The 22,259-nt window shown below is 35.2% G+C and overlaps 2 protein-coding genes across 2 annotated transcripts in view; one reads left to right on the plus strand and one right to left on the minus strand.

Moving 5' to 3' along the window:
* LOC128990159 (uncharacterized) overlaps positions 1 to 812 on the minus strand; it is a 28,814-nt gene extending 28,002 nt beyond the window's left edge. Inside the window, exon 1 of the mRNA XM_054412433.1 lies at positions 704 to 812. Coding sequence (XP_054268408.1) covers positions 704 to 758 — 55 coding nt within the window. The 5' untranslated portion in view covers positions 759 to 812. The remainder of the gene's footprint in view (positions 1 to 703) is intronic.
* Positions 1 to 22,259, plus strand: part of LOC128989287 (RING finger protein 17-like) — a 199,596-nt gene that overhangs the window by 118,443 nt on the left and 58,894 nt on the right. Inside the window, exons 7-13 of the mRNA XM_054411166.1 lie at positions 4,185 to 4,388; positions 5,078 to 5,229; positions 11,206 to 11,366; positions 12,875 to 13,117; positions 14,404 to 14,556; positions 18,014 to 18,143; positions 21,668 to 21,799. Coding sequence (XP_054267141.1) covers positions 4,185 to 4,388; positions 5,078 to 5,229; positions 11,206 to 11,366; positions 12,875 to 13,117; positions 14,404 to 14,556; positions 18,014 to 18,143; positions 21,668 to 21,799 — 1,175 coding nt within the window. The remainder of the gene's footprint in view (positions 1 to 4,184; positions 4,389 to 5,077; positions 5,230 to 11,205; positions 11,367 to 12,874; positions 13,118 to 14,403; positions 14,557 to 18,013; positions 18,144 to 21,667; positions 21,800 to 22,259) is intronic.

Here is a 22,259-nt window from a genome sequence, read left to right on the forward strand (position 1 = left end):
TTTCTTAACGTGAACCCAAAATGTAGAGTTATTTCTCAAAACGTACAGCATCTCAACAGTGATAATCGAATCACTACTTATGTAGAAAGGTATATTTACAGAGACCAGTTACTTAAGTCCAGGTTTAGATAATTTCTCTAATGTAGTTGTACTAGTACGCTAAACCCCTGCAGAACCTTTTTTTTATTTATATAAATTTTAAAGTTCTTTTTTGCTTTGGGACAACTAATTTGTAAATCAGTCCAATTATTTTTTTTTTATAGAAGTTAAACATTTGTTATAAACAATAGACATATTTCTTTTTATTATTTTCTTTAAGAAATACTACGTTAGCGTCATGTTTGTATAGATCTCTTGTTTATTTGTCTTCAACAATTAATTAATATTAATATGGCTTAATATGGACAGTAATACATTTTGAAGCTAACAAAAACAATTTAAAATCACCACCCATTTAGCCAATGAGATTATTTTAGATAACATTATAACTTAACTAATTATTTAGTGTGATAAAATCGTCACCTGTTCAGTGTTTTGATTTGATTCTATATCACAACATAACCTATTTAATACTTTGCCCATCCATAGAATTATTTACATTCTATTTGTTATTAATTATCATCTTTACAATAATCTACGTATTAAATCAGTTAAGTAGGTAATGGATTGTTTATTACTAAATTAACATATAAGAGGAACATACCGGTGTATGCGGCGAGCTGAGCTACTAACACACAGATCAGATGTGACACTCGCATGGCACTGTTCACTTGTCCATCTAGCACTAGACTGAATCCTTCCTTTCACACACACCTCCAGGCTTCTCCCACTATTTCTCTCCTGGTCCTCCCGTCTCCAGGATCCCACCACGCAGGGTTCGTTATGTTTGGTGTCAAGATCAATTGGCCGTTGATGAATACACCGTGTATTTGACGCTGAGTGTTAATTAACAATCTGATATATCTGGGATTTTAATGATGTAGATATTTTATAAAAGGGGATGTAAACGCTGAGATATCTGTTGCAAAAAGCGTTTTAACTGTATGTGAATGTCTCAAAGTAAAACTGGCAAAGATAGTTATTTCTCTTTGTTTTGATTTAACAAACGATCATTATAAATAATAATATTATCTAGCTGCTATCTTTCATTTCACAAAAAAAAAAAAAAAACAATTGTATTACAGTTATTCAGAGTTCATTCAAACATTGTTAAGGTTTATACATAGTTTAACTAGCTGTAACCCACGAGCTTTGCCCATTTAACTTCTTCATTTTCAAGATGATCTCCTTCGCATCACGTCCTGGTTGAAGTTCGTTCGCTACGCTCACTCACCTTTTGGTTGCAAATTAGCTGTTGTCATAAATGTAAAAGAAATAATAGTGCTGCACCCTGTTGGTAATCCTTGTAACTTTAATGCTATTGAACATCATAGAACCATAGACTAACCAACACAAGTAGACTTCTCATTCCATTGTAAATTTTGAAGCCTGTTTTTTGTGTCTAGTTCATGTACGTGACACAAAGGCGCTAGTGTCGATGAATCTTTGTTTCCATTATTTTGGGGTTAATTTCTTGATTTGTGCTTTACTGTTTGGTTATATAACTAGGGGACAAGTTATTGTTTATGATTAGATCGTATTATTTGGTTAAACGAGGTTTTAAATGGCTGTAATAACGGGAAACAAATTGTAAACAAAACACGACCTCTACATAAACCGTACATGAACTAACAATAAAATTGTATTCAGCTGTTCCATAAGGATGAGAAATCTACTAAGGGAGTATGTTTTATCTATGATAGAACAGAACCAACTTGTTTAATAGAAACAGCTGTTAAGATTCATTAATTCCATTTAAATATTAGTACTCATAAGGTTAACATGGGAAACTCCAGAGCCACTGGGGCGGAGCCCAGAGGTCGGAGGGTAAAATTCTTTAGTGAGCGTCTACTACCCAAAAGGAAGATGCCTGCCAAGTTTCAGGTTCCTAGGTCTTATGGTTTCTGAGATTTCGAGATGAGTGAGTGAGTGAATGAATGAGTCAGTGGTATTTGAGCTTTATATATATAGATTTTATTTGGGTCAGATATATTCGTTTGATCAAGATCTAGATGAACGCTTTATGCTACATTAAAATTCAAGAAGAACTTAAATCACAAATAATGTCAAGTTGATCGAAATATTTTTAATATAAAAAACCAATAGAAAATGTGTTTTTGTTTATTGTTTGCGTAGAAATCAGTGTTTGCAGCTCATGGTGTTACTGAAGAAATCCATTATCTTTCTTAAATTACTTAATACTTTTTGAATTTTTTCTATAACATAAATCACATATTTCTTCTAATCTAAAAAAATAATTAGTAGACAGTTATTGGACACTATTTAAGAAACAAAATTGATTTATAAAAAATGGTAAGCAAAACCACAAGTTAAAAGGATACCAATACTATTAATTAATGTCAAAAAGTGTAATGTTCATGATAGCCATATTCTAGTCCCAATGATATTATACACTTTTGAAAGTAAGGTATGAAATGCTTTGATTTTCCTTAACAGAATTATAGAAGAAACACAGTTTTTATGTTGAATAACACAATGGAGTTAAAAAACTAATAAAAGATGAGTTCAAATTAGTAATTTGAGTGTTACTCACTTCGTTTTGAAAAATTCCACAACTAAATGATATTTTGCTCCATTATTGGATTTGAAACAATGCCCCTAGATATCTAAATTACAATGACTTTGGTATCTGAACAAATATTTTGGATTGATATATAACCTTTTAGTAGCTGTTTAAAATTATTCCAAGATGGCCGCTAGCTTCCAAAGAATCTTAAGAAAGGAAAAGACTTATTGAGAGCGAATCGTTGAGCTCGAAAAAGGTAGATAATAGCTGCATATTCTTGTTGTTAAATAACCCATTCGAGATTAAAAGTGGACGAGTAAAATCATTATCAGTGTAATAGGCATAGGAGATGGGATGAGTTGAGGGCATTGGACGTTGCGGCTGCGGCGGAAACTACAAACCACAGACGGTGTTTGCCTTGTACAACTGGGTCAAGAATCAGCCACTTTGTCATGGCTCTTCCACTTCTTGCACACACTGTGCACTGTACAGTGAACATGTCACTTGACAACTTACGCTTCAAGCTGATGTTGCGTTTGATGTTATTCTTTGACAGCACTGGTCATTTTGTAATAGTAAATTATTAAGTGTCAAGATATCAATTGTTTGTGCAAACCAGTAGCTAAAATTCGTTAAAAAATTGTCTTTGATGGATAAAAGTATTATTTACTTCTTGTTAATCGAGTCTTATAATCAAGTACCGGTATGATCCGACGTTTGTATCAAGACACTATTTTAGAATTGTCTTTTAATCTTCAACATTGGCAAAAGGTTATGCTACAGCCTTGTCTGTGGTAATGCTCAAACTACAATCCTCTACTTATAGCAGTTAGTTTTTAATAAATGTTCTTAAATAAAATATTAAAATTTTCATTAGTTTTGGTCTAGTTGTTCTTCACAGTCATTGTCAACAGTAGGCCTCAAACATAGAAATGCAGATAGATTAAGTTAAAAAAAAGTTATGTCTAATGCCATTCTTAAATTACTCTTTGTCAGCCTTTGTAGCTAACAGAATCTAGGTTTCATAACAGAAAAAGATCAGGTAGAAATACTGAAAAGCATTTTACATAGGCTTGATATTATATATCATTAAAATGTATGAAAACCATCTCAGTGTGGAAGAATTACTAACCGTATCGACTAAGTATCAATCAAATGTTGTAGACCTTTGGCCACAAATTTGGGGGATGTTAGAGAAAATTGTCGGATCCTTATAAGGAAATGTGATAAATGCTCGGGAATAAATTTCTTAATAAAAAAACCTATAAATAATTGTTAAAATATTAAATTATTTAGCCAACCTTGAATTCTCCAGAACTGGTCAAAGTTTATTTCCTAAACATCTAGTGCCCAATTAATAGCATTGAATCAAAGCCGCCATTTTGATTCTATCAGTCTCAAATTGGGCCTCATACTTGGTCAGTGCAACTAGTAAAAATCAATTACACTGTAGTATTTTTTATACTATTTGTATAATGCTATTCGAGAAGCTATTAAATGATAGTTTACAATGGATAAAGTGGTAGTTGCTGATTTAATGTTACATGTTTTGTTACAGAAGCTGCAGAAGCAAGAACATGGAGGTGGTTCGTGTGACGAGGAGACGGAGAAGGTGGTGAGACAAGTCCAAGTCCACTATAACTACCTGCACGGCTTGCTGCAGAGACAGGAGGAGGAACTGCTCAACAAGATCCGTGGTGTGAGCGACTCCTCCAAGACTAGCTTGGCCCAACTGAACCAAGAGTTGGACAACAACCTTAAAGTGAGTACAACTGGACATTATATTCTTGTGTTCAAGTTGTTGCCTATTATAGCAAACAATCAATAAAAGTGTTGTCATTGATTTTTCTGTTTAAAATTTGTATGAGCGCTTTCTATGTAACTCTTGTTAATTTAAGTTCCTCCATTTTATTTTATTCTTTATTAGCCTACATGTTACAGTTTAGGTTTACAGTTTTTTCATACATTTAAAAAATCTTTTGAATCCTTTATTTTTAACAGTTTTTTTTCATCAACAAAACCACATCTTTTCACTTAAGTGCTTTAACGATTTTGATTGATAAAATTTAGTATGCTGTGGGCCTATTAACTCCAAACACAATGGTACGACCCCTAATGTTGTACAAATTAAGGCTCAAAAGTTATTGCAACTTGTGCGATTTTACCCATAAAACACCGGCATCTCAAGAGTCAACTACAAATGGGGGTCAAGTGTGTGACAAACCTGACATTATGTACTAGTATTGTAATGGAGGCCAAGTGTGTAAAAAACCTGACATTCTGTACTAATAATGTAATGGGGGACCAAGAGTGTAACAAACCTGACATTGTGTACTAGTATTGTAATGGGGGCCAAGTGTGTAACAAACCTGACATTCTGTACCAGTATTGTAATGGAGGCCAAGTATGTAACAAACCTGACATTCTGTACTAGTATTGTTTTTCTTGCAGGAAGTTGAGGACTTGCTTACATTGAGCAATGACAGTTTGAAGACATACAAAATCAGAGAGTTCCCTCTCAATTTCTTGATTGAGAAGTTAAGGAACGTCACTGCGACACCTTGCCACTTGGTCTTGGATGAGGGGGACTCTCCAAAGTTTGAGTAAGTTGAACAAATAGAAATGTTTCGTATTGGTAAAACTAAGTAGAATTTAATGTTTAAACGTAAAAAATTCTCTCAGCGTCTGTCTGGTAACTATTCAATCCTTGTGCATATACCTAGATACAACACTATTTCATTCTTGTATGCGGTAACACTGCAGTCTGACGTGGTGATAGAACCATATTCCTCCAAACTGCTTATCTCATGGCCACAGTTATTTTTACATTTTCAAGTATGTGCATATTTATCAACAGACAATGTTCAGGGCCGAACTTACCTAGGGGCGGACGGGGCGAGCGCCCGGGGCCCCCGGGCCTAGGGGGGCCCCGAAGGGGCCCCTTGCACAGTAGTTTTTATTAATATCTTCGAAAATTAATCAGACACTTACCGAATGCTCTTTTTTTTAACAGCTTTATTGTCGTTATCCTATATTTAAGGTTATTGTTAGATGAACTTTAAGGTATTACTAGGACCAAAATTCTTGACTCTAAGGGGCTTTTCCTCAGGGTTGCACTGGGCCCCGCGCTTAGACCTAGTTTACACGAGCATAGCTGCTAGGCTGTGACGGACCAGTTTGAGTTTCAATGAAGCCGTTCACACAAACCTACGGCCGCGGTGATCAAGTTGAAGGGGGCCCCTTCGCTTGGGGCAAAAAATACAATAAATAATATGAAAACTCTTGTCCTAACGTAGAACGTAACTTGTACAATTGTGTTGGGGTTAAATGGAGATTCAATTGAGATCCAATACTTTTGAAAAATAAAAACATTGTTTGAAAAATATGTTTTATTAGATGTTATTCTTTTACCTCTAAGTATATGCCATTCACGATTTTAAGGGGCAGAAGTATTCTATTACCCATTCAATTAAAAGGTTTGATAAAATAGTAATTAAGTTATACGTCGAAATTCCGATCTTCAATTTAGTCGATAGAGTCAAAATCATACAGCGCCAGTAGGATAAAAAATCTATATAGACATTTTATGACAACTAGGGTCGTCTGATGTTAACAAAAATTACATTATTTGGGAGCGGGCGAGCGTTGTCGACTGAAATCGTAAAAAAGCGCTCAACAAGCAGCTGCAACAATAAATGATAATGAGCTGATAAGGGATTCTGTCTAGTCTTGTCTGTCTCACGCAGCATACACATACATACAATGCCTTATCGCCAATCCAAAACAATTTAAATCACTTTACTCCCAGTGTGTTTTTGGTTGACATTGTCGTACTTTTGTGTTGTATTTTATTATTAATTCTGCAAACACTACAAAGAACAAATTAATGTTGTATTGAATGTTATGTTTTTGTTCTATTAATTTATATTGAATACATTTAAACATCTTTCAGTTTACTCATATAAATGGTTAGCTTGTGATTGGTTATTAGACTTGTATTGTAACATTTTACTCGTCAAGAAAAAACTCAAACTCGTTAAAGTTCTTAATGGTACTTTTCATGCTAGGACTTTTAACATATTATACAAACGAGAATTCCATGCCAAAACCACTATGAAAATAAACATAAGTCATAGTTTATGATTTTATAGTTTTAGTGCGGCCAAGAAATGTAGGAAAAGCAGGAGGTTTTAATTGCCATGCCAACGTGACCAACGTATCAGAGTAGGAAGTGACATTTATTTATAGGGAAAACTAGCTGACCCGGCGAACTTCGTATCGCCTAAGTTATAGGTTTCCCCTAAGACAGACCGATGGAAAGAAAGTACCGTTACGTTTAATTTTCAAGATGATCTCGTTCGCATCGCTCAATCACGTCCTGGTTGAAGTTCGTTCGTTACGCTCACTCACCTTTGGGTTGGAGCTCGTTCGCTACGCTCACTCACCTTTAGGTTGGAGCTCGTTCGCTGCGCTCACTTGCCTTCAGGTTAACTCGTACGCTACGCTAACTCGCCTCCAGGTTGAAGTTCGTTCGCTACGCTCACTCACCTTAGGGTTGGAGCTCGTTCGCTACGCTCACTCACCTTTAGGTTGGAGCTCGTTCGCTGCGCTCACTTGCCTTCAGGTTAGCTCGTTCGCTACGCTAACTCGCCTCCAGGTTGAAGTTCGTTCGCTACGCTCACTCACCTTTTGTTTGCAAATTAGCTGTTGTCATAAATGTAAAAGAAATAATAGTGCTGCACCCTGTTGGTAATCCTTGTAACTTTAATGCTATTGAACATCATAGAACAGAACCAACTTGTTTAATTGAAACAGCTGTTAAGATTCATTAATTCCATTTCTCATAAGGTTAACATGGGAAACTCCAGAGCCACTGGAGCGGAGCCCTTTTAAGAATTTCGAAACGGGAAATAGTTTACGTCCGATTCGCATACCTACAGAATTTACACACCAAATTTCATAACGATCGGTGAAGTCGTTCCGGAGGAGTTTGCAGACAAACACTGTGACACAAGAATTTTATATATTAGATAACTATGTTCTAAACTTTATAATGATTAATCTATAAAAAGTAAACTTTAAAATTGTTTTGATTTGTATCTTATAAACTTAGTACAGTAAAAGGTTTGTTAGTAAAATTATAGTAAGTTATAAAATATATTAAAGCTTTAAAAGTTTATGCATTATCTCTGACTTACATCACGTGTTTAAATATAACTCATTCCATTAATTAATGTTAGTTATTTTTCATTTGAGTTTTCATTCAAGCACCAAATAGAATGTGTATTACAGTAAAAAAATTAAATTAAACCTTTTACAAGTACGTGTTATTTTATTTTTATTTTATCTATAGTTTTCATTATTTGTTGCAAAGGATATTACATTTTAATGTATTACAAAAAACTAGTGGCTTGTTACATATATATTCCTGACATATATATTCTTGTAATTATTTTGTACAAATTATTAGTCTCATGGGTTACCCTTCCTTGAATTATCGTTTAAAATTTGTGTATATTATAATATGTATAATAGGTATTGCATACCTGCATAATGCATTTTGATGTCTGCTCTGTTTAAAATAAAAATTCCAAAGGACTGTTCATGCGGTGTGTTTATTATATAAACTTTATAATCATACTACAACTAAGGAACGATTTCAATAATAATCTTCAGGATTATTAGGCCTAGTTAAATAAAATTTCTTTGAATATATAAATTCACTTAGATAAAACACATAGAGATAATGTCATCCTCCTAATTGTAAATTGCTAATTCAATAACAAAATCTCTCTGAAAACAACATTTGTTGTATAGTATCCATTTTGGTCGATTCCTCGGTCTTTATCTGGCCGCTTTACCCGGCTAAAAGTAACATAAAGTTAACCATGGGTAAACACTGTTTTTTCTTTTTTTTTCAAATAAATGCCAACTTTTGTTAAGGTTTGGCCTTGCGCTTTATTTATAGTAATAGCGAAAGCTAATCGCAATGGGAATTGAACCCTTGTAAACTTAGGGAATATTAGGATCTGTAGATATTAGTTTTATTTTTGGCATGAAAAATATGCCCTTTGCCTACTCCAGTAATTACTTCTAACTTTACCCTTTTTTAGACATACCTAACACAACCAGTTACTCCATTTTAAAATTGGGAAAAAGTCTATTTCAGCTTTATAATAGTATACATATTGCGTAGCATATGTAATCTTTGATATTACAGTATATTACAGTACAATATGTTTTAAATTACACAGAGGATACGCGTCCGGTAACCAGACGTGGATTAGGCGTCCGGTAGGGGGTCCCGGAACGCCATTACCACAATGATACGATGTTCGGCCATCAGTGTTCGTGGTGTAGTGCATAGAGTGCTTGACTGATATGCGAGAGGTCCCCGGTTCGAAAGCCATCGGTAACTTTAACTTTTTGTCACAGATTTTGCTTTGAATGTAATTTCTTCTTAACTGTACATCTTTTGTTAGAATTTTGGGCATTTATAATTTTATGTTATGAAGAGAATTGGACCTTCATTTGATTTTTTTTACTATCAGCAAGTTTGGTTGGTTAGGTTAGGTTATGACAGTAACTGCCGGACGCCTAATCCACGTCCGGTTACCGGACGCGTATCCTCTGCGTTTAAATTAAGTTAAACCACATGTTTTAAAGTAAACAAAGCAGACATGACATAGATTCCCATGATATTTAAATGTAAATTATTTTATTCCATTACAACCTTTTGGTGCATAATTAAGAAAAATGAATAATTTTCCCCAAAATTTCACGCCCAGACCTTTAAAATGAGACCTCTCCCAGCATTTTACGGCCTCCCGTTCGCTCACAATTTCATTGTAAAATTTTGGGCTTACGGAATTAGATATATAGATGTGTAAGGTACCTGCTAGGTATATTAAAATTTTATAAATACAATTACAACAAGAACAAATCATAACATAACACCGTACATTGTAGCTATTTTCAGACTTAAAATCTATATAAATAAAATTAGAGTTTTGTCTGTACATTGCTCAGAATCATAAACTTTTAGGTTATTTTTACGTGTTATACATTAGAGAAACCGAAACAAGTCTCATCTAAATTTCTGTCTGTCTTCCAGTCTGTTACGACCCAAGAGCCATTTTACGCGGCCTCCTCCTGAAAAACGAGAGTACCTATCAAGTTCCAAATCATTTTAATGCATTCACTGGATTGGCGAGATTGTCTTTAGCCATTAAAATATGGCGTCACCACTTTGTAAATAAAATTACGGACGTTTAAAAACCCAATTTTGTGCGATTTTTGTAAAGTTTTCTCCCAATGTTTAGCACATATTCTTCTATGAAATAACGAACAGCTGTTCAAATCAAGATTATTTCTTCTAGCTGTCACTGATATGTTTACATTGAATGTTGTTTACAAATACCGCAACCATTTCCGATCACGTTTTGAAAGCAAATCCAAACCAATTAAGATTAAAAACGTTTTTCCTTACATAACGGATTTAATTAATCGCAAGTGCAATAATTTGTAGGGTAACAGTAAATGAAAATAGAGATTCTTTGTGCATAAAATTGTTCTTGAGTTTTGATAACCGGGAAATAGACCTTGAATCAGTGTTGTATATTGCTGGGAAACTTACATTTTTTAAATGAGCGTTTTCTTTTCAGTCAAGACTCGGCACACGACAGACGCGCGTCTACTTGTCCATAGTAAAAATAAAAGTAGGCCTACCGTGTATTTATGTTTTATTCGTTATGTGTATAAGTGTACAGTTATGGTATGTGTTTCAAAAACTCCAAGATGCACCTAATGGGGAAGCTCAAGACCTTATATTAGGACTGATGATGGCGATTTAATTTCGCCGAAATGCATCTCCTGTAATAGGATACATTAGGATCGACCAGCGGACACAGGTAATTTAGCCCTTTATTGATTGTCATACCGATCCGGAACAACAACAAACGACATAAAATGAAGTTATGTATAATAAATAGTTTGGCCAGCATATCTGAAAATATGCAAACCAACTACTGTTCTTTATATAAGAAGGTTTCAACTGATACTATAAGATCCCCGTGCGTAGAACGGGTACACAGCTAGTATTACATACAATTAGTTTATGCAAAATAAAGCATTCTAACAGGTTTACATATTAATTCACCTTGAAATTAGCTATTTAAAATTAGTGTGCATGTAAATGCGTTACATTGTGTACTGTATATGTTCTCGTATAATCATACTGGGGGCCCCATCGGCAAATTCGCCCGGGGCCTCTGAAGTCCTAAGTCCGGCCCTGACAATGTTCAATGTGGCCTCTGATTGGTGGTGTAATTTACCCTTGGATCATCTGTCAAATTCGGTCTGATTTTACTATATTCAACAAGTCATTTCACTGCATATTTCTAAACTGATCAAAAATATTTTATTACAGTTTTGTTTATTTAACCCTTTGGGTATTTTCTTGGGCAGGAGGAAGAGATATTTATCCAGTTACCTCACTTTTCATTCCGGGAGGATTTCTAACTTCTCTCTGTGTATCTAAATAAAATATTATTCATTTTATGCTTACCGTATTGTTCCAGATTGGATATTGATCCTAATATAACAGAAGCTTTGGCTAACCACTGCTCGGTGACGGTCCCGAGTCATCATAGAATGTTCAAACTATGTTCTAAAGATGATCTTCCTGAATCATACACACCTGAGGATTTGAAAAATCAACCAAATCCATTCCTGAAACCAGGTATACTATACTACTTATTAAATCAATAAATAGAGTTAACTTCGTCAATCAGCTCATAGCAGTTGTAACATTGTTACGGCTGTTTCAGCATATCCATGCCATCATCAGACGTTACGAGAAAGGTTATTGATAAGGGTGACAGGTCAGGGGTATACAAAAGGTCAGGTAGAATCAGGGGGTAGAATGGGGGGTAGGTGGTCAGGGGTAGAATTAAATGTTGTCCTAGTGTTTATGTAGGAAAAACGGGGCGCACTTTTAAAACTAGATATAACGGGAGCATCATCCGAAACCGAAAGCTGACAAACAAAAGTCTACATTTGCCCAACATCTAATGGACAACAATCACGACCTAAATGACCTCAACACTGGTTTGGAAATCCTTCACACATGTACAAAAGGCAATAAATTGGACACCCTGGAAGAATTTGAAATTTACGAAGCACATACAAAAAATGACAATAGCGAACTTATTTTAAATGACAAACTACAATTCAAATCACACGTAATTTTCAATAGTATTTTAAATCAGAGGAAGGATTCAAGACCAAGAGGGCAAAGTACAAATGATAATGCCGCCGCTGACACGACACCGCAAGAATGACTCCAGTCAACTACTTGCTCTTGTGCGGATATTTGTAATCAACAGGCCTGTTTAGTCAAAAGTCCCCGTTTATGTTTATGTATGTGTCGCGTGTGACAGTTTGTGTTTTTGTATATTAACGACGCCACTAAGGCTGAACGTCTGATGATGGTATGGATATGCTGAAACGGCCATAACAGTGTTACAACTGCTATGAGATGATTGACTAAGGTAACTCTATTTATTGATTTAGTCACAAGATCAGCTCAGGGGCTAAATATATGGATTTTAATATATTACTTAGCTCTTAAAAGGGTTAAACAGAACAAGAAAACTACTCATACTCTCTTTATTAACTATACTCTCATACTCTCTCATACTTTCTAGGATAAATTTGGGAAGTCCCAATTAGTAATATTTTTTTTAGGCTATGATTGATATTTTTATCTTTTTACTTATTGTTACTTTCTAAGAATTATACATATTGGTATATTCAATGCATATTGTTTGTATATAAGAGGGCTGTTTTTACGTAAAGCTCCTTAGTACGCCGCTTACTGTCATCATAATAAATTCCTCATTATCTCTAACCTATAATTTTTAAATAGGACAAAAATTAAATTTTTTCTTGTAGGCCTATTGGGAAAAAATAATTTGATGAAATATGTAATTAGAAATAAATATTGCTTTTATAGAAATTTCTTTATTTCCATATTTGTTTGTTAATTTCTATGTTTGATACTTAACTGTCAATTTTATATCGAGGCAGGTGGTGCTATTTTTTGGGTTAAAATATCCATACAGTACTTAAGTAAGCCTTTTAATATTAGGCATAGGCCTACTGTTTTTGTTGATTTAGAACATTCGGGAAAAAAGTATATATTTTCATTGTAGTGTGATCATATTTTAAACAGTTTTTGCTTTTTAGACCTCAAATTGATCAAAAGCAAGGACCCGAGTATTGTGACTCAAAAGAAGCTGATGAACGTGTTTGAACCCTCTGTGTCGCCTACCCCATCACAGATGAGTAACAGTAACAAGTCTCAGGCAGGAGCATTAGCAAACAAGGGGTTCCCGAGAAACAACAACAATTTTTCAGGATCCACACACTCGCTGGCATCACATGAGAGCTTTGTGGATCGACTCAAAAACATCGAGCCACTGGCCGAAGGTAGTTAAATCAGTGAATGAGGTATCATGGATTATCCTTACTGCAGCAAGTTGCAGGCTAAGCGAATTACCATTTGTTTGATCAAATTTTTACCCCTTGAACATTACAGATTCAGATTGTTCCCTATTTAAAAATATGTTTTATGAGTACTTTGGGTTGCTGGTACAGGGTAGGTTAATTTTTTTTAACATCAACAGTGTTGTATAAATTTGCCAAATTTCATCAATATCAATAAACAAAAAGCCTACAACAGATAACTTGTTATAAAAAAAAGAAACATAGAAACTAAAAATTTACGGTTTTAACTAGGGATGGTCAAGTCTCGAAATTTCGGGAAATTTTCGGGAAATTTTAAATCTCGTTACACGAGACGAGATTTCTTTTTGGCCGAGATTTTTATCAAGACGAGAATTAAAAAAAAAAAAAAAAAAAAAAAAAAAAAAAAAATTAAAAACGCCTGCAGAAAGTCCAATGCAATACCCGCAATACAGGAGCGTGTTGTAGTTGCGTTTCCTTTGCGAAGGCGTTCTTATTTAATTAATTCTATAAATGTAAATATTACTTTAATTATTTTAATAATATTACTTTAATAACATTTGAGAAGTTTTGTTAAGTGTAAGCAGTGTGAGGAATGTTTTATTACTATTTTAAAAATTCAAAACAAGTAACTATTTTATAAAAATTAATATTGCTTTTATTTTATGATTTATTTTATTTTAGAATAAGTTGAACTATATCCTAACTGATATCACTATGTTTCCTAATCGTAGGCATTTTTAATAAGTTAGGCGTGATTAATAAAAAAATGTTATGCTGATGTTTTTTAATAAAAGATTGTAAATATTCTTGCCTATTATCATTATTTTTGTATTTAAACAGTCATCTAACAATGTTACAAAATCAGGTAAAAATTTTAAACGTGCATTTCCCGTTGTGTATGAGAAGGGAAATCTCGTCTCGATCTCGTCTCGAAATTTTATGAGAAATAAAAAATCTCGTCTCGTCTCGTCTCGAACTAGAAAATTCAATCTCGTCCATCCCTAGTTTTAACTACCCTAAAACAATAACACTTTACAAACAAGCTATGGTATGCTATTGCTAAGTTATTTTTAAAGCTCTACAAATGGTTTTTGAGGATGAGGAAAACATAATTTTTACCATCGTGGTTTAGGTTTTTTTTTTTTAATTTGGCATTACTTTAATCAACCATTTTAACTAAGCCTACTTGAAATTTCTAATTACCTATTCATATTCTTATTTGAAAGTTATTATTTTTTTATTTTCAGATACTGTTGAAATGGTCCAAGTAAGTCATTTAATCTCTCCAAATGATTTCTATGTCCAGCGTTCTCGTAATATCCAGGACATAGCTAGACTAAGAGCTTACTTCTCAAAAAATGCCAATAGAAGTAAAACTTTACCTGCAACGATTCACAATGGTAAGTATTTCTTGTCTAACTGTTTAAACCAAATTGCATTTCTGTATTTTTTTTTTTTTTTTTTTTTACTTTATGGTCATGGAATTTTAAATTGTTTATTGCTTCACAGTTACGGTGGATTAAGTCTTCATCCCCCATAACCGACTTAATCCAGTTTCCCCCCAGGAGTGTGATATGTTAAAACCAAATTTCAAATCGCTTTAACAATCTTATCTTTGCAAAAGCTTTGGTTTCGAGATGAAAATGGTGAGATTCCAAATTCAAAAATACTGATGAAACAAGTAAATTGTAAGCTGGACTTGCAACAGGTGTAATAACTAACAATGCTGTACAATAACGATGTAGGTACAATACAGTTTCAATTTCATGTTGAATAATGAGATTAATTTAATAATAATGAGATCGAATAAGATTTTATAGACTTGTATTCTGAATGAAATGATTGAATAAACTGAATTAAAAGTAAACACAAAACAGTTTAAATTGTTCATTAAAAAATCTATATTTATTTAACTCTGTAGTGTATTAATTTAATTAGGGATGGACGGGATTGAATTTTTAGTTCGGGACGGGACGGGACGGGATTTTTTCTGTGCATAAAAAGAAAGTACTGTATTGCAATTACCAAAAAAAGACATACGAAATCAATTTTTACCATTTGTGGCACTGATCTATAAAAACCAACAAATGGGTAACAATTTACAGGTACCTAAAGTAACTTGTGATTCGCGGGTCACGGGGTGATCGTCTGTATGACTCACGGTCACGGCGAGATCGTCGTCATGACTCGCGGTCACGGCGCGATCGTCGGTATGACTCGCGGTCACGGCATGATCGTCGGTATGACTCGCGAACACGGCTCGATCGTCAGCATGACTCCGCGGTCACGGCGCGATCGTCGTCATGACTCGCGGTCACGGCGCGATCGTCGGTATGACTCGCGGTCACAGCGCGATCGTCGGTATGACTCGCGGTCACGGCGCGATCGTCGGTATGACTCCGCGGTCACGGGGCTATCGTCGGTATGACTCGCGATCACGGCGCGATCGTCGGTATGACTCACGATCACGGCTCGATCGTCAGCATGACTCCGCGGTCACGGCGCGATCGTCGTCATGACTCGCGGTCACGGCGCGATCGTCGTCATGACTCGCGGTCACGGCGCGATCGTCGTCATGACTCGCGGTCACGGCATGATCGTCGGTATGACTTGCGGTCACGGCGCGATCGTCGGTATGACTCGCGATCACGGCTCGATCGTCAGCATGACTCCGCGGTCACGGCGCGATCGTCGTCATGACTCGCGGTCACCGCGCGATTGTCGGTATGACTCGCGGTCACGGCGCGATCGTCGGTATGATTTCGTCTCCTCGCGGACCTATCGCTCGCAATAAAGGCGTTATCGGCACTCGCGAAGCGGAAAAATCGCCGACGATCGGACCAAATCCCGTCCCGAAAAATTCCCGAGTCAAATGTAATCCCGTCCCGATAATCGGAAATATTTTTTTCCCGAAAAATTCCCGAAATTTCGGGACCCGTCCATTTATAAAATGAATTGTATATTTCTAATTCAGATTCAAATAGTTACAAGTATTAAATTTGCTAGCTCGATCCATGTACCGTTAGATACCGTACGATGTGACGTCATATGGCCTAATCGAATAAACTAACCCCATTGGTTGTTTCCATCACACCACCTACCGTTCCCACTGCTACCTCGATCACCGGACACTCTTTGTACCGACAGTCATCGTCCTACCTCACCGGCTCCCGCACACCAATGCGGTTTTTCTTAACGTAAAATGTGTTAATTATTTCGAGCACCTGATCCTCCTTCGTTCGCATCCAGGTTTGGATGCGACAAACTCAAATAAATATAATCTTCTAAATTAATTTCGTATTCTTGTTAAAGTTTTACATAGGTTTTGAGGTTAGAAATTTCTGATTTCAACTGTCACTATTGTATATTTGAATTCTACACCATTGTCCGATCTATTCCAATGGATTGTGTCATAAATTTAATAAAATAAACAAAACTATAATTTTTTTTACAGAATTTATAAAAAAAAACTCGGTTGTTTAATGAATGGCATGGCGGACATACCTTCATCTCACTAGGGCAAGCCTAGTGAGAATGGGGGCCTATACAGAATAATCAGGCTCATGACTCTGTTGTCGCACACCTTAAAAACACCGGATTTCTTCTTCCACCTTGTGAATTTTATTGTATTCTTTGCAGAGATGTTAACCCATTTGGTGTGGTGCCAAAAACTGCACATTCCTTCACAAAACAGAGATTTATCTGTATCCTTACACATGGGCAAACAAGCACCTAAGTCTCTCCGCCATTGTCACAGCCACCAAATATAATATATACTAGTGTACATGTTGCTCGAATTCGAGCAATTGCAAAGTATTACATGAGTTTTAAAACACGAATAACAGTCATATTTACAATGAGTTTAATAGAGTAAACTCAATGATTACCGGTGTGTAACTCAGACCATGTTTATCTTCGTTATTGATAAACCTAAAGCATTCCGGCCGGTTTTCTCCTTCTCAAAATGCCTCGCTGTACAGGCAACGCAGGTCATTGATAGAGGGCCAATTGAGAACGAAAAGTCTTTTTGGGGTAGTGTTAGGGCGCATTTGTAACCTAATAGTTGAGATTGTCCAGGGTCAGGTGCTGACTGTGATGAGTTAAGCCTATTACCACAGAAAACATACTACTATGGTATGTTTTCTGTGCTATTACGCGCAACTGTTCTGTAGCTGCGGTCGTTATCATCACGATTACGCCTCCTGTCTATGTTTCGTTGTCGTCGCGTCGGAGGTATTTAAAAGAAAAACAACAAATAAACAAATTATAGCTACACAAATCAACTATAAACGCACAAATTTAAGTTACAATCATGTTAACACGATCCGTCATAGCGACACAAAACAACGATAAATACACAAAATTGAGATACAACCATACTAACACGATCCGTCTTGGGGTTATGTTTACACAATCTCAAATAGTAAACAAATGTACTCAATGCGTTTCATTGAATTGAAAAATAAATGACAGCAATTAAATTATACAGCTGATCAAAATGTAAATAATTATGTTCTCCATAAGGATAACATGGGAACTTTCAAAGCCACTGGGGCAGAGCCCAAGGGACGATTTCAAAAATGTAAGGTCAGTTTGCAAATCTACGCGACACGCTCTTTCAAATGAGACGTCAATGGATAAAATCGGTTAAGAAATGGCGGAGGAGTTCAACCGACAAAGTTTCATGTCGCGTATTAATTATATAGATTCTTTCTTCTTCTTCCTTATAATATTCTTAAAATTATCTAAAACTTAATGTTATTGATTTTTTTTCAGAATTACTTTTTATTCACAAACAAATGTTACTTGGTCGATGATTCATATTCAGGTCTATATTTTATTAATTATATTTTTCAGCCGGAGTATATCTAGTGCACTATTCCCAAGACAACTGTTGGTATCGCGGCCGTATTGTTAGAACAGAAGGTGACATGTGTGAAGTGTACTACGTGGACTACGGAAATGTTGCACGAGTGCCAAAGAAATCGTAAGTCACATTAGTATGTATAGTTATTTCTTTCACTTAAAATAATCACACCTCTTTCTATATACTATGATTTCTCTTTTATCATCATTATTTATAATTCATTCTAGGATCTATGGTCATTGGAGTTGTGCATTAGATGTCAATACATAATATACAAGATTTAAACAGCTGTTTTAATAAAAAAATAAGATCCTTCCCTCCCACCTGTATGGGAACTTTCATGTCAAATGTTTACCAAATTCAGTGAGCCCCAAAACCTCAATCTCAGATCGTTTCTTATTTTGGCAGATTTTCAGCCAAAATAAGTAAAATGTTCTACAATGTGGTCAATTTTTATTAATTTGTATTCACTCTTTTTGACGATTATCATCACTGGTTTTATATTGTCTATGTATGTGCACATTTTATATTTTTTTGTTCTTTACTGTATGTATTAATACTGTATTATTTTTCATTATAGCTGTTTTGGGTTTATACCTGTAGCAATTTCCTTTCCCTTTGCCATACCTTAAGCAGGCTTGGACTCTTGTGTAAATAATTACGAATGACAGTATTCATTTGTAAATATTCATTTATAAATTCATATTGTGTGTAAAGAAAAATAAATCAACCATCAACCAAAATCACCTCACACCTTTATGTAATACAATTTGGCTATTCCATACAGGTGTGAGTATTATAAAAAGTTGCCCCCTGGTGGGGTTTGAAAATGAAATTTAATTTATTTAGTCAGACTACTGAGGACGTTACAATCACAGAGCTGCGCAGTGGAAATAAAGATGTTAAGTGTGGGCCCTGTAATTAAATATCCCAGAAGCCCGATTTATGGACCGTGAGAGGTCTGATATGTCCTCCTGAAAGTACCTTCAATGATCTTAAATATAACACTTCTTAAGATGTAATAAAAAATACCAATCACTCTGAATGCAAAATACACTTTTTGTTGAAATTCTGTTAAACCAGGGCTATGACTCTGTATTACTGAAACGATAATGTCAAACACTGATTGAACTAGTATGTAATAAATTATGTATTGATTGACTATTTACTGATATTATACTTTATTGTAATTGTTCGGTTAAGCCGATTACCTTGACAAGATTAACACAGGAGAATTAACAAAATTGTTGAAAGAATAAGCTATGTGTATTGTCACTTCAAATATTACAAATATTACAAATAATCAATATATAGTTTCTGCTATAGGCTAATTAATAATATTCAAGTTTCAGCTATAATTAATAATATTCAAGTTCCTGCTAATTACACTTCAATTTAATATGAGAGAGTATTGATTGTGGCCTTTTTGACTTTCTTTCCTGAGATTTGACAGCAGAGCCTCGGGAACCTAGATTTAATTTATTTAATCTGATTTAGGCTATCAGGCTTCCCAAATTAATGTATTGTCTACAACTGGCCAGTTGATCTTATATGCAAAGGGGCTATTCGTAGTTCAGTGTACAGCACACTTTGTTGCTCAGTGGCAAACTGGACCAAAACGACTACTGAGTCGTTTGTTTAATTTAATTTAATAATGTGACTTTTTATGGCGTTAATGGAAGCCTACCTTTATAGCCTTTATTGAAACCTAACCTTCAACCGGGACAATGCTCTGATTGAAACCTGAATTTGTACCCAATCAATTACTCTCAGAGATCTCTTTATGTATTTTTGAAATGATTTCAAACCCAAATATTTAAGCAAGAACAAATTGTAACTGTTTTACGTGACAGACAGCTGATATCCTAACGATATAAATTGAAGTTAAGTAGAAAATTACAATATGAAATTTAACTGGTATAAAGATTTACCCAAACTATTAATATGATAATACCTACAAATGTATCACAGTATGTATTTTAAAATAAGTAAACGACAATAACTTTAAAGCAATGTGACTGAAATTACACACTAGTACATGAAACCTGCAAGGAACATGATTAAACAAAATAAATATGAATGTGGACAGATTGGCTACTCCTAATGATATAAATACAATTTACACAAAACATTTACTTACATACACAGAAGACAATTTTGACGACACATAAACATATAATTACGACACTGTACTTGGGGTATGCTCTACGAAAATGGTCAAATCTGACGAATTTTGCCGGTCGACGTCGAACTTAAAGACTCGTTTACTTAATCAATTCGTATTTTAGCAAATGTTATTTCACGGTGTAAATATCAATGCACTCCGGAAATCGAACAATTGATTCTTTGACAAAATACACGTTACGACTACCAAAAGCGAGTTTTGCGAATTGAAAAGGAGAATTTAAGATTTCCGTACATCGCGGCTCAGAGCATAATCCCAAGTGACCGTTAGAAAGACGTCCACACAAGTCAGCAAATTGGTGTTCCTCCGCGCTCACGTGATTGGCTGTTGTTGGTCCTTGCCTTCGCGCGTTTTCTGTTTGATTTGAATTTTTCAATCGATCATTCATTTTGAATCGGTACATGTGTTGGCAACACTGCTTCTCTTACCAGTGAAAGACTTCCAGAATGAACTGTGACTGGTAATGTTGAGAAAGAAGCCAGTGGCCTTGAAACATTCAGTGTTCCCTTTGTGTTTTCTTTGTATACTTAAGTGAAATGGGATGCCTAGAATTTTTAAGGTAAGCCTGCTTATCCTGCCCTTTGTCACCTTAATTCTCAGGCATTTAAGCCCTTTCCAATCAAACCTAGTCTATCAACTCTGTAACCGTCAAGGTGAACATTTCATGTTTGATGAAATTCAAGGTTTTTTGTCAATTATAACAATAATTTGAGCATATTACACATATTTTTATGGCAAAAGTAGATTATAAAGACACATTTATATGTAGGAAATGGGTAGACGTCTTGAAAGTGATGTAAAGCCACTAAAATAAGCAAATATATCCGTGCACTATTAAATTATTATTTTTATTTTTATTACGTTTGTGCACTGAACCGATCTGTTCCAAGTATTCTGGTATCGAGGATTGAACAATGAACCATAATTCTATCCTTATACCCAGTCTATCTAAATTCCAGCTGCAGTACTTATTGTAACTCCGTCTTGACGCAGCAACTTACCCAATGTATAATGTGAACGTTGAATGTTTATTTGATTGATTGATTGATTGGTTGACTGGGACGGTGGCGTCGTCCTGTAATGTAGCTACTAGGAGGTCACGAATTGTGGATATTTATAGAGATGCACTGTGGATGTTATGCTCCCTGGTGTGGACTAATCTCTGTACTAGTGAGTACTACGACTACCCGCAGTGCTATCCTGATAATTAGACCAATTTGTTAATTACAAGACAAAAATGTGGTTCGGATTCCACTATAAACTGTAGGTCCCTTAGTTGCCATTGGCTGTATGGGCTATTAATTAACAGCTGGTCTAAGGAACATGTCGGCCTTAGTCACTACAAGACTACAAGATCGTGCCACTCATCCATCACTCATAGGATTTGTGTTAAAATACGCACCTAGTGGCGTCCCAATCTTAATAAGTAATTGATTAGTTGATTGATAACTTTTCACAGGATACGGACCATGTCTGAGAAGTACTTCACCATACCAGACCAAGCAATCCACTGCAGCTTGAACAGCTGTACTCCCATTGGAGGGAATTGGTCACGTGAAGCTGTAAAACTCTTCTCACAGATGACTAACAAGTAAATATGTTTTATTCTCTCTTCATCTGTTATGGCGCAGGTAGGGTAGATATTATGTTTGAACTGCATGTTTTAGCCTCTGACCTGTGGGTGATGTAAGATATTTAGTAAATGCTTGATAATACGGCAGCATTTATGACCAACAACAAACATTGGATACTTTGGCAGTGCTGGATTATTTTGATCATCTTCTAAAAACAGCTGTTATTGTGATGCAGTACTAGAACTAACTCCAATAATTATTTTGGAGTGTCAAAAGAAAATTGGCTATGAGTACATGTACTGTTTTTTTTGTTTTAGTAGTTAATACTCTATTGTCCTTCACTGCCTTGTCCAATGCAAACTTCTGGATAATAAAGCGCTTATTCTTGATATTAATCAATCTTATCAATGTCCTGTCACAAAGAATTCAAAGGTTTGAAATATCCCACATTTTTAGTAAAACTGCTGTCACTTCTCT

This window comes from Macrosteles quadrilineatus, unplaced genomic scaffold (genome assembly GCF_028750875.1).
Source record: "Macrosteles quadrilineatus isolate MER2022 unplaced genomic scaffold, UCM_ALF_1.0 Scaffold_3__2_contigs__length_128488019, whole genome shotgun sequence".
Classification (NCBI taxonomy): Eukaryota; Metazoa; Arthropoda; class Insecta; order Hemiptera; family Cicadellidae; genus Macrosteles; species Macrosteles quadrilineatus.